Source organism: Anolis carolinensis, unplaced genomic scaffold (genome assembly GCF_035594765.1).
Source record: "Anolis carolinensis isolate JA03-04 unplaced genomic scaffold, rAnoCar3.1.pri scaffold_40, whole genome shotgun sequence".
Classification (NCBI taxonomy): Eukaryota; Metazoa; Chordata; class Lepidosauria; order Squamata; family Dactyloidae; genus Anolis; species Anolis carolinensis.
Window position 1 is genome coordinate 17,501 of NW_026943849.1, and position 12,500 is coordinate 30,000.

General features: G+C 42.2%; 1 protein-coding gene across 1 annotated transcript in view; it reads left to right on the forward strand.

The window, feature by feature from the left end:
* bop1 (BOP1 ribosomal biogenesis factor) overlaps positions 1–7,979 on the forward strand; it is a gene marked incomplete at its 5' end in the record, with an annotated part of 24,684 nt that extends 16,705 nt beyond the window's left edge. The window contains 3 exon segments of the mRNA XM_062966909.1: positions 719–803; positions 2,602–2,709; positions 5,527–7,979. Coding sequence (XP_062822979.1) covers positions 719–803; positions 2,602–2,709; positions 5,527–5,680 — 347 coding nt within the window.
* Positions 7,980–12,500: the final 4,521 nt, after the last annotated feature.

The window sequence follows — 12,500 nt, forward strand, 5'->3', positions numbered from 1 at the left end:
TAGATAGATGGATAGGCAGGTAGGCGGACAGATGGATAGGTAGGTGGATGGACAGACAGAGAGACAAAGCTGTTCAACAGTGGAACTCTCTGCCTCAGCTCCTTCTTTGGAGGCTTTTAAACAGAGATAGGCAGGCAGGCAGCTAGATAGAGAGATAGATATCACTAAAAGTAAGCAGCTATCAGAGTATCCACTACGACATCTTACTCAGCTCTGTGTAACATAAGCACACTAACTTAATACATACCATTTATCATAAATAAATGTTATACAATTAGGTCACCTTGGTATACTTTATGTACATTTTACATACATATATACATATATATGTGTGCGTGTGTGTGTAAATAAACTTTGCTTGTTATGAGCTTTGATGGGACAAATATTTTACACACATACGTATTTGTAAATAAACATTGCTTGTCATGAGCTTTGATGGGACAAATATTGTAAGACTTATCACAGGGGTGTAGGGTCGGGAAGTTTCCCAAAACCCCTGGAGGGAGGGCCGAAGTTGGCCCATGCCTGCTCTAATTCATACATCCTACAGTTGGCAGTTTCCCCCCGTCAATGCTGGGAAAAGGTGCAGAACATGTCCCGATGGAGAGCTGCCGTGTGCTTGTGTCTCAGTGACCATCTGGCGCATAGACACAAGCCGTGCGGCCTCTCCAGGACACACCGCGACTCGTGGCCTCTTTGTTTTCCTCCAACTTCTCAGGCGACAACTTAATCTGCGGCAGCTACGACAGCAAACTGGCCTGGTTTGACCTGGACCTCTCCACAAAGCCCTACCGCGTCCTGAGGTGAGCTGGACATCATCCCTGGGCATTGTCCAAACACAAGGGAAAAGAAGGAGGAAGCCCTGCCCCTCCCTGGTCATACGGTTCCAAACTGCATTATAAGTATTTGCAAAGTTTAGATATGTGCCAAGATGTCACAAGGAGACGAGGACGTAAAGGAGATTCCACCTGAACACCAAGAAGAAATTTCTCACTGTAAGAGCTGTTCAGCAGTGGAACTCTCTGCCTCAGCTCCTTCTTTGGAGGCTTTTAAACAGAGACTGGGTGGCCTTCCAACTCTAGGATTCTACAGGGTTATTACAAAAGAAGGCCCTGATTTCAAAAATTCATGGTAAATGTTTTAGTGAACGCTCACGTATGAAACCTACAACAATGTGAAAGGGAAGTCTTCCACGTTTTCTTTCCACCCTCATACATGTTGGACGGGTGGACTTGGCAGGAAGCAGCCCAGCTTTGAAGCTGAGAGGCTATTCAGTGCTAATCAAGGTGGCCAATGACAACATTCCCACTTCCCTCTAACAGACAAGAGTTATTTCTTTCTCCCATCCTAGATGGGCTTAATACAAAGGATTCCCCCCCCCAAGGCAGGAAGCAGCCAGATCTTGAAGCTGCAAGGCCATTCAGTGCTAATCAAGGTGGCCAATGACAACATTCCCACTTCCCTCTAACAGACAAGAGTTATTTCTTTCTCCCATCCTAGATGGGCTTAATACAAAGGATTCCCCCCACCCCCCCAGGCAGGAAGCAGCCAGATCTTGAAGCTGCAAGGCCATTCAGTGCTAATCAAGGTGGCCAATGGCAACATTCCCACTTGCCTCCAACAGACAAGAGTTCTTTCTCCCATCCTGAACGGGCGTAATACATAGGGTTCCCCCCACCCCCCACCCCCCAGGCAGGAAGCAGCCAGACCTTGTAGCTGCAAGGCCATTCAGTGCTAATCAAGGTGGCCAATGGCAACATTCCCACTTGCCTCCAACAGACAAGAGTTCTTTCTCCCATCCTGAACGGGCGTAATACATAGGGTTCCCCCCACCCACCCCCCCAGGCAGGAAGCAGCCAGACCTTGTAGCTGCAAGGCCATTCAGTGCTAATCAAAGTGGCCAATGACAACATTCCCACTTGCCTCCAACAGACAAGAGTTTGTTCTTTTTCCCATCCTGGACAGGCGTAATACAAAGGATTACCTCCCCCCCCTCCCCAAGGCAGGAAGCAGCCAGACCTTGTAGCTGCAAAGCCATTCAATGCTAATCAAGATGGCTAATGGCAACAGACAAGAGTTCTTTCTTTCTTTCTTTCTTTCTTTCTTCCTCCCTGGACATTATTCCACAGGGATATAATTCCCACTTGCCTAGTTTCCAAGAGACCTCACAACCTCTTGAGGAGGCCTGCCACAGATGCAGGTGAAACGTCAGGAGAGAGTGCTTCTGGAATGTGGCCATATAGACCAGAAACGTTGACCGTGAATTTTCGAACATTCTGTAGGCTGTCGAAGGCTTTCATGGCCAGGATCACAGGGTTGTTGTGTGTCTTTCGGGCTGTGTGGCCATGTTCCAGAAGCATTCTCTCCTGACGTTTCGCCCACATCTATGGCAGGCATAGCCTGCCATAGATGTGGGCGAAACGTCAGGAGAGAATGCTTCTGGAACATGGCCACACAGCCCGAAAGACACACAACAATTCTGTAGGCTGTTAGGAATGGTGGGGGTTGAAGTCCAAGACCCCCGGGGGGCCACATCTGGCCTCCTTTCTGCCGTGAACGTCCGTGCCGGGCCCCAACTTCTCTGACCCTTCCTCCCTGCAGGCACCACAAGGCCGCCCTGAGGGCCGTGGCCTTCCACCCGCACTACCCGCTCTTTGCCTCGGGGTCCGACGACGGAAGCGTCATCGTCTGCCACGGAATGGTCTACAAGTGAGTCGCGGGGCCTTCCAGGGCGGGCGGGCGGGGGGTGACCTGCCAATCATTGCACCACAGCAACACAACACAAGGGCAAGTAAGAATCCCCTTCCTATCTAGAGACTGGATGTCCATCTGTCGGGAGGGCTTGAAATGTCATGAGGGACCTTCCTGCCTGGACTGGATGGCCTGTGGGCTCCCATCCCATTCTATGGTCCTATCATCATCATCATCATCATCATTATTAAGCAGGATCTGGATGACCATCATTTGGGAGAGATTGGATGCAGTCCTCCTGCAGAAAGGGGTTGGACTGGATGGCCTTTGGGGGTCTCTTCCAAGTATTGAATCTATAGTTCTCTTGTTGTTGTTGTGCTTCTTCTTGTTGTTGTTGTTAAGCTGGATGACCATCTTTTGGGATGGGTTAAATAGTGTCCTCGTCTGGCGGAAAGGGGTTGAAAAGGATGGCCTTTGGGGCCTCTTCTGTGTCTTGAATCTATGGTTCTCTTACTACTGGGAATTTTTAAAATTCTGTTTATATTCAACTCTGTTTTAATATTTGGATATAATAATAATAATAATAATAATAATAATAATAATAATAATAATAATGATGAAAATACATCACACAGTCCTAGACACTTGGGAAGTGTTCGACTTGTGGTTTTGTGAAACGAAATCCAGCATGTCTATCTTGTTGGCTGTGTCATAATAATAATAATCATAATAATAATAATAATAATAATAATAATAATGAAAATACATCACACAGTCCTAGACACTTGGGAAGTGTTCGACTTGTGGTTTTGTGAAACGAAATCCAGCATGTCTATCTTGTTGGCTGTGTCATAATAATAATAATCATAATAATAATAATAATAATGAAAATACATCACACAGTCCTAGACACTTGGGAAGTGTTCGACTTGTGGTTTTGTGAAACGAAATCCAGCATGTCTATCTTGTTTGCTGTGTCATACAACATCGTTGTGTCAATAATAATAATAATAATAAATTAATTATTAATAAATATTATTATTTATAATTTAATAATAATACATTATTTATTTATTAATAATAAATACAGTAGAGTCTCACTTATCCAACATAAACGGGCCAGCAGAACGTTGGATAAGCGAATAAGTTGGATAATAAGGAGGGATGAAGGAAACGCCTATTACACATCAAATTAGGTTATGATTTTACAAATTAAGCACCAAAACATCATGTTTAACAACAAATTTGACAGAAAAAGTAGTTCAATACACGGTAATGCTGTGTAGTAATTACTGTATTTACAAATTTAACACCAAAATATCACGAAGTATTGAAAAAGTTGACTACAAAAATGTGTTGGATAATCCAGAATGTTGGATAAGCGAGTGTTGGATAAGTGAGACTCTATTGTATTATTATTTATTATTTGGTCCCGGTGGTGATGGGCACACTGGGTGCCGTGCCAAAAGGTCTCAGCTGGCATTTGGAAACAATAGACATTGACAAAATCACGATCTGCCAAGTGCAAAAGGCCACCCTACTGGGATCTGCGCACATTGTCTGAAAATACATCACACAGTCCTAGACACTTGGGAAGTGTTCGACTTGTGATTTTGTGATATAAAATCCAGCAGATATATCTTGTTTGCTGTGTCATACAATAATAATAATAATAATAATAATAATAATAATAATAATAATAATACATCACACAGTCCTAGACACTTGGGAAATGTTCGACTTGTGATTTTGTGATTTGAAATCCATCATATCTATCTTGTTTGCTGTGTCATAATAATAATAATAATAATAATATATCATTTAAATTGTATGCTGATGCTTTTATGTTAAAAGCCGCTCCGAGTCTCCGTCGAGAGACATAAAACAGGGTATAAATACAAATAAAATAATATATGATAATAATAATATTATAATATTAACAACAATGTCCAATGCAAGTTGATAATTTTTAACTGTTTTATAGTGAATTGTACAATCTCTATATATAAAAGAGTGATGGCATCACGGCGACCCACAAAACAACAAAACTACAGGCCCCCCAACCTCGAAATTTGACAACACAACCCATCATCCACGCCTCTAGGTTGATACAACAAAAAGAAAAGAAAAATAAAGTCCTAATTAGAGGGAGAGGAATAATTGCTTTTATCCAATTGCTGCCAGTTAGAAGGCTAAGCTCCTCCAACTTGGTCTCCTAGCAACCCAATAAAAAATAATAAAAAACACTAAAAAATTAATACAATAAAATACTATAATAACAGAAAATAACTAAAAATAATACAAGAAAATAATAAAATATAATAATTAAAAATACAACTTACAATAAAATTAATAAAAAATTGCAAATAACGTCAAATAAAAATTACACAACAATTTTTAACCAATACCACCACCACTTTGCCACAGCAACGCGTGGCCGGGCACAGCTAGTTTTTATATATGTGTTTTGTTGTAAGCAGCCCTGAGTCCCCTGTTGGGTGAGAAGGGCGGGATATAAATATTGTAATAAATAATAAATAAACAACAACAATAAGCAAGGGCTGGATGGCTGTCTGCCAGGAGGGCTTTGACGGTGTCATCCTGCCGGAAAGAAGGGGGCCGGACTGGATGGCCCTTGGGGATCCCTTCCTACTCATATGAATAGCTGTGAATAATAAAAGGACTTCAGCTCCCACCATTCCGGCTGTTAGGAATGGTGGGAGTTGAAGCACAAAATACCTGGAGGGCTGACGTTTGCCCATGCCTGGGAGAAGGGGGCTGGACTAGATGGCCTTGAGAGACCCCTCCTGACTCTGGAACTTCTTTCTCTCCCAGCGACCTGCTCCAGAACCCGCTGATTGTGCCGGTGAAGGTGCTGAAGGGCCACGCTCCGGCCCACGACCTGGGGGTCCTGGAGGTCCTCTTCCACCCCAGCCAGCCCTGGCTCTTCTCCGCCGGCGCCGACGCCACCGTCCGACTCTTCACGTAGCCCGGATCGTGCCCTGGGCCCAGTGGCCTTCCTTTGCCGGGCCTCTGCACAGACTGCTCTCTGTTTTCCAGAGGACGGACCGGCCGGGCAGGCGGGCTTTTCACCCTGCAGAACTCACCTTGCCATTAAACTTTTGGATCCAGGTCTTTTATCCGCACCGGGTCCTTCCTTGCTTCCCAGCGTGTTTACGCTGGCTGTATCTACACTGCCATGTAAAATCCAGATTATCTGCTTTGAACTGGATTTTAGGGTGGTGTGGACTCATATGATCCAGTTCAAAGCAGTCTGTCCTTGTCTTTGTCTCCCTAAGAGACAGCTGTTATCCCAGAGCTGTGGCTGTGTCGAACTCCATTGGTTTTGCATTGATGTGGCATTGGTGGGTGTGTTGTTTCGTGGGGAAACAAGCATTTAATTTCGTTGTACAGTGTACAATGACAATAAAGTAATTAATCTGGATGATCTGATTTGATATCCTGGATTATATGGCAGCCTAAATCCAGCCACAGGCAAAGAGCGGAGCTTTGTTGTCGAAGGCTTTCATGGCCGGAATCACTGGATTGTTGTGAGTCTTCTGGGCTATATGGCCATGTTCCAGAAGCATTCTCTCCTGACGTTTTGCCCACATTTATGGCAGGCACCCTCAGAGGTTGTGAGGTCTGTTAGAAACTGGGCAAGTGAGGTTTATATATCTGTGGAATGTCTACGGTGGGAGAAAAAACTTTTATCTGTTTGTGGCATGTATGTATGTTGAAATTTGCCATCGTATTTAAAGCATTGAATGGCCTTTCAGCTTCAACACCTGGCTACTTCCTGCCTGGGGGAATGCTTTGTTAGAAGGTGTTACCTGGCCCTGATTGTTTCCTGCCTGGAATACCCGTTTTCAAAGTGTTGTTCTTTATTTACTGTCCTGATTTTAGAGTGTTTTTAAAATTACTGGTGGCCAGATTTTGTTCATTTTCATGGTTTCCTCCTTTCTTCCAACAAAGGATTTCCTCAGGCAGGAAGCAGCCAGGCTTTGGGGCTGCAAGGCCGTTCAGTGCTAATCAAGGTGGCCAGTTGCAACATTCACACTTGCGTCAGACAGAGGAGAGTTCTTTCTCCCACCCTGGATATCATTCCACATACAAACCCCACTTACCTAGTTTCCAAAAGACCTCACAACCCCTGAGGATGCCTGCCATAGATGTGGGTGAAGCATCAGGAGAGAGTGCTTCTGGACAAAATGAACAAAATCCACAAGCATGTGGACAACGTCAACAGAAAGGAAGAAACCATGAAAATGAACAAAATCTGGCTACCAGTATTAAAAAAACTCTAAAATCAAAATAGTAGATGGGAACCAACACTCTGAGGGCAGAGGGCAGCTAATGACTGAACAAAGGATGCCCCCAGGCAAGAGACAAAAACCTTTCCAATGCTAATTAGGGTGATTAACTGAAACATTAATGCTGGCTTCCCAGTGACAAAGGACTCTTGCCACACCCTGGACTCTACACAGATATATATTCTTTCCTTTCCTTACTTAGTTTCTCCATACCTCACAACCTCTGAGGATGCCTGCCATAGATGTGGGTGAAACGTCAGGAGAGAGTGCTTCTGGAACATGGCCAGGCAGCCTGGAAAACTCTCAGCAACAAAGTGGTTAATGCCTTTTAAAGAGCTAAGAAAATGAAATGGAGTAGACACACCCAATGCAGATTTCCACACTAGGCCACAAATCCAGGACATACTCATAGAGCAGAGTTTCTCCAATTGCCACCCCAGATGTTTTGGACTTCAGCTCCCACAATTCACAATAGTTGGTCAGATGGCTAGGAATTCTGGGAGCTGGAGTCCAAAACACCTGGAGGAGCAGAGACTGAGGAACACTGGCATAGCGGGATCCCCGGACTCTGCTGGTTTGTTGACTGCAAAACATGGGATAAATTACTAATATCTAACAAAAAAGAGATTTCAAAAAGCTATAATATATTATTGGGATGGTCAACAGAAGAAGTGACAGTGAAACAATGTATGACACATTGGTCGATCTATCAATTTTTCAGAATGGGAATTAGTTTGGAAGAAAAAAAATCAACTACACCTACGCTTGGGACCTAAAAGAAAACTGGTTAAAAATCTTCCACAGATGGCATATGACTCCAAAAAAGTTGCGAGCTGTGTATAAAAATTACTCAAATAATTGTTGGAAATGTAAGTCTCAGGAGGGATCGTTTTACCATCTCTGGTGGTCGTGTCCGAGAATACAGAAATTTTGGGAAAATATCCATGAAGAAATTCAAAAAATATTGAATATAAAGTTCCTGATGAAACCGGAATCTTATTTACTAGGCATTCTAGACCCTTCATTAAATTGGGACTTAAATGATGGTAAACTATTTATATATACAGTAGAGTCTCACTTATGCAAGCCTCGGTTATCCAAGCACCTGGATAATCCAAGCCATTTTTGTAGTCAATGTTTTCAATATATCGTGATATTTTGGTGCTAAATTTATAAATACAGTAGTTATAATATTACTGCGTATTGAACTACTTTTCTTGTCAAATTTGTTGTATAACATGAAGTTTTGGTGCTTCATTTGTAAAATCATAACCTAATTTGATGTTTAATAGGCTTTTCCTTAATCCCTCCTTATTATTATCATCATCATCATCATAATTTAATTACTTATTCATCGCCCTCCATCCACGATGCTCTAGGCGATTTACAAGATAAAATTGTAAGGATAATTGAAAGGATAAAAATACATACATACAAATATTGATAAAATTAACCTAGATTAAAAGCTCTAGTAAAGAGCCAGGTCTTGAGTGCGAGGGTGAAAGGCCCCAACCCACGCATGGCTCTCATATGGGGCAGCAAGGCATTCCATAGGCAGGGGCAGAAACAGAAAAAGCTCTGCGCCTGGTCCTTTCCAAGTGCACTTCTCTAGGACCCGGTACATAAAGTAAGTCTCGTTGGGATGGTCGTTGCGACCTCCGATGATGGGAGAAGGAGAGACGGTCCCTAAGGTACGATGGGCCCTGGCCGTAAAGAGTTTTAAAAGTCAGGACTAGCATTTTATATAGTAACTAGCTGTGCCCGGCCACGCGTTGCTGTGGCGTTGTCTGGTGGTGTTGGTGAGAAATTGTTGAGGTTGTGGTGGTATTGAATGTCGGTTGTATGGTTGTCTTTATGTTTAGTATGCATTTGGTTGGTTGTGTACTGTGAAAGTGGTGAGGATAGAGGACACTGTTTATGTTGGATTAGTGAGACTCTACTGTATATTTGTAATTTTATATTATCTGCCTGGAACTGCCCCTTCTACACTGCTGTATAAAATGCACACTGAAGTGGATTATCTGGCAGTGTGGAGTCAAGACAATCCAGTTCAAAGCAGATAATATAAGATTCTAAATGGGTAATATAGCCTTGAGTCTACACTGCCATATAATCCAGTTAAAATCAGATAATCTGTATCTTATAGGCAGTGTGGAAGAGGCCTGAGGCCTAACTGTGCCTGTCTCCTGGACTGAGTAGGTTGCTAGGAGACCAAGTGGGCGGAGCTTAGCCCTCTAAATTGGCAGCAATTGGATAAAAACAATTATTGCTCTCCCTCTAATTAGGACTTTGTTTTTCTTTTCTTTTTGTTGTATCAACCTAGAGGCGTGGATGATGGGTTGTGTTGTCAAATTTTGAGGTTGGGAGGCCTGTAGTTTTGTTGTTTTGTGGGTCGCCGTGATGCCATCACTCTTTTATATATATAGATCAGTTGGAAGCCAATGCAGATGCTGCAGCACTGGTGTGATGTGGCATTTCATGGGTGTTCTTGTGAGTAGCCTGGCTGCCGCATTCTGAACAATATGGAGCTTTCGGGTCGTGGACATTGGAAGGCGTTGCAATAGTCCAGCCTAGACGTGACCGTGGCCTGGATGACCGTTGCCAGAGCCTCATCAGAGAGATAGGGTGCCAGTTGCCTCGCTTGTCGTAGGTGGAAAAAGGCCTGTTTGCTGGCAGCAGCGACCTGAGCTTCCATTGTCAGCTGCGAATCTAAAACGACACCCAGGCTCTTAACGGTGGGCGAAGGAGATAGGGCAGCACCATCGAAGGTGGGGAGCAAGTGGGTCAGACCAGTTGAACGGCCATGCCAGAGACTCTCAGTCTTCGCCGGGTTCACCTTCAGTCTCCTAGCACGTAGCCAGTTGGACAGAGCCTCCAGACATCAGGTGAAATGGTCTGGTATTGACATTGCTCCAGGCTCCAGGCGCAGAAGGAGTTGGGTGATACATAGATAGATAGATAGATAGATAGATAGATAGATAGATAGATAGATAGAGTAGGTAAGTAGCTAGGTAAGTAGCTAGGTAGGTAAGTAGATAGATAGATAGATAGATAGATAGATAGATAGATAGAGTAGGTAAGTAGCTAGGTAGGTAAGTAGATAGATAGATAGATAGATAGATAGATAGATAGATAGATAGATAGATAGATAGAGGAATACCTATGGACAATAGATGGTAGATAAGCTAGCTAGATAAGAGATAGATAGATAGAGTAGGTAAGTAGCTAGGTAGGTAGATAGGGCAGGTAGGTAGGTAGATAGATAGAGGAATAGCTATGGACAATAGATGGTAGATAAGCTAGCTAGATAAGAGATAGATAGATAGATAAGGTAAGTAGCTAGGTAGGTAGATAGGGTAGGTAGGTAGGTAGGTAGATAGATAGATAGATAGAGGAATAGCTATGGACAATAGATGGTAGATAAGCTAGATAGATAGATAGATAGAGAAATGTCTAGGGATAATATATGGTAGACAAGCTAGCTAGATAATAGAGATAGATAGATAGATAGATAGATAGATAGATAGATAGATAGATAGATAGAGAAATGTCTAGGGATAATATATGGTAGACAAGCTAGCTAGATAATAGAGATAGATAGATAGATAGATAGATAGATAGATAGATAGATAGATGGATAGATAGATAGATGATAGATAGATAGATAGATAGATAGAGAAATGTCTAGGGATAATATATGGTAGACAAGCTAGCTAGATAATAGAGATAGATAGATAGATAGATAGATAGATAGATAGATAGATAGATAGATAGATAGAGAAATGTCTAGGGATAATATATGGTAGATAAGCTAGAGATAGGGCAGCACCATCGAAGGTGGGAAGCAAGTGGGTCAGACCAGTTGAACGGCCATGACAAGAGAATCTCAGTCTTCGCCGGGTTCACCTTCAGTCTCCTAGCACGTAGCCAGTTGGACAGAGCCTCCAGACAGAAGGTGAAATGGTCTGGTATTGACGTTGCTCCAGGCTCCAAGCGCAGAAGGAGTTGGGTGATACATAGATAGATAGATAGATAGATAGATAGATAGATAGATAGATAGAGTAGGTAAGTAGCTAGGTAAGTAGCTAGGTAGGTAAGTAGATAGATAGATAGATAGATAGATAGATAGAGTAGGTAAGTAGCTAGGTAGGTAAGTAGATAGATAGATAGATAGATAGATAGATAGATAGATAGATAGATAGATAGATAGAGGAATACCTATGGACAATAGATGGTAGATAAGCTAGCTAGATAAGAGATAGATAGATAGAGTAGGTAAGTAGCTAGGTAGGTAGATAGGGCAGGTAGGTAGGTAGATAGATAGAGGAATAGCTATGGACAATAGATGGTAGATAAGCTAGCTAGATAAGAGATAGATAGATAGATAAGGTAAGTAGCTAGGTAGGTAGATAGGGCAGGTAGGTAGGTAGATAGATAGAGGAATAGCTATGGACAATAGATGGTAGATAAGCTAGATAGATAGATAGATAGAGAAATGTCTAGGGATAATATATGGTAGACAAGCTAGCTAGATAATAGAGATAGATAGATAGATAGATAGATAGATAGATAGATAGATAGATAGATAGATAGAGTAGGTAAGTAGCTAGGTAGGTAAGTAGATAGATAGATAGATAGATAGATAGATAGATAGATAGATAGATAGAGAAATGTCTAGGGATAATATATGGTAGACAAGCTAGCTAGATAATAGAGATAGATAGATAGATAGATAGATAGATAGATAGATAGATAGATAGATAGATAGAGAAATGTCTAGGGATAATATATGGTAGACAAGCTAGCTAGATAATAGAGATAGATAGATAGATAGATAGATAGATAGATAGATAGATAGATAGATAGAGAAATGTCTAGGGATAATATATGGTAGATAAGCTAGAGATAGGGCAGCACCATCGAAGGTGGGGAGCAAGTGGGTCAGACCAGTTGAACGGCCATGCCAGAGAATCTCAGTCTTCGCCGGGTTCACCTTCAGTCTCCTAGCACGTAGCCAGTTGGACAGAGCCTCCAGACATCAGGTGAAATGGTCTGGTATTGACATTGCTCCAGGCTCCAAGCGCAGAAGGAGTTGGGTGATACATAGATAGATAGATAGATAGATAGATAGATAGATAGATAGATAGATAGAGTAGGTAAGTAGCTAGGTAAGTAGCTAGGTAGGTAAGTAGATAGATAGATAGATAGATAGATAGATAGATAGATAGATAGATAGATAGAGTAGGTAAGTAGCTAGGTAGGTAAGTAGATAGATAGATAGATAGATAGATAGATAGATAGATAGATAGATAGATAGATAGATAGATAGATAGATAGATAGATAGATAGATAGAGGAATAGCTATGGACAATAGATGGTAGATAAGCTAGCTAGATAAGAGATAGATAGATAGATAAGGTAAGTAGCTAGGTAGGTAGATAGGGCAGGTAGGTAGGTAGATAGATAGAGGAATAGCTATGGACAATAGATGGTAGA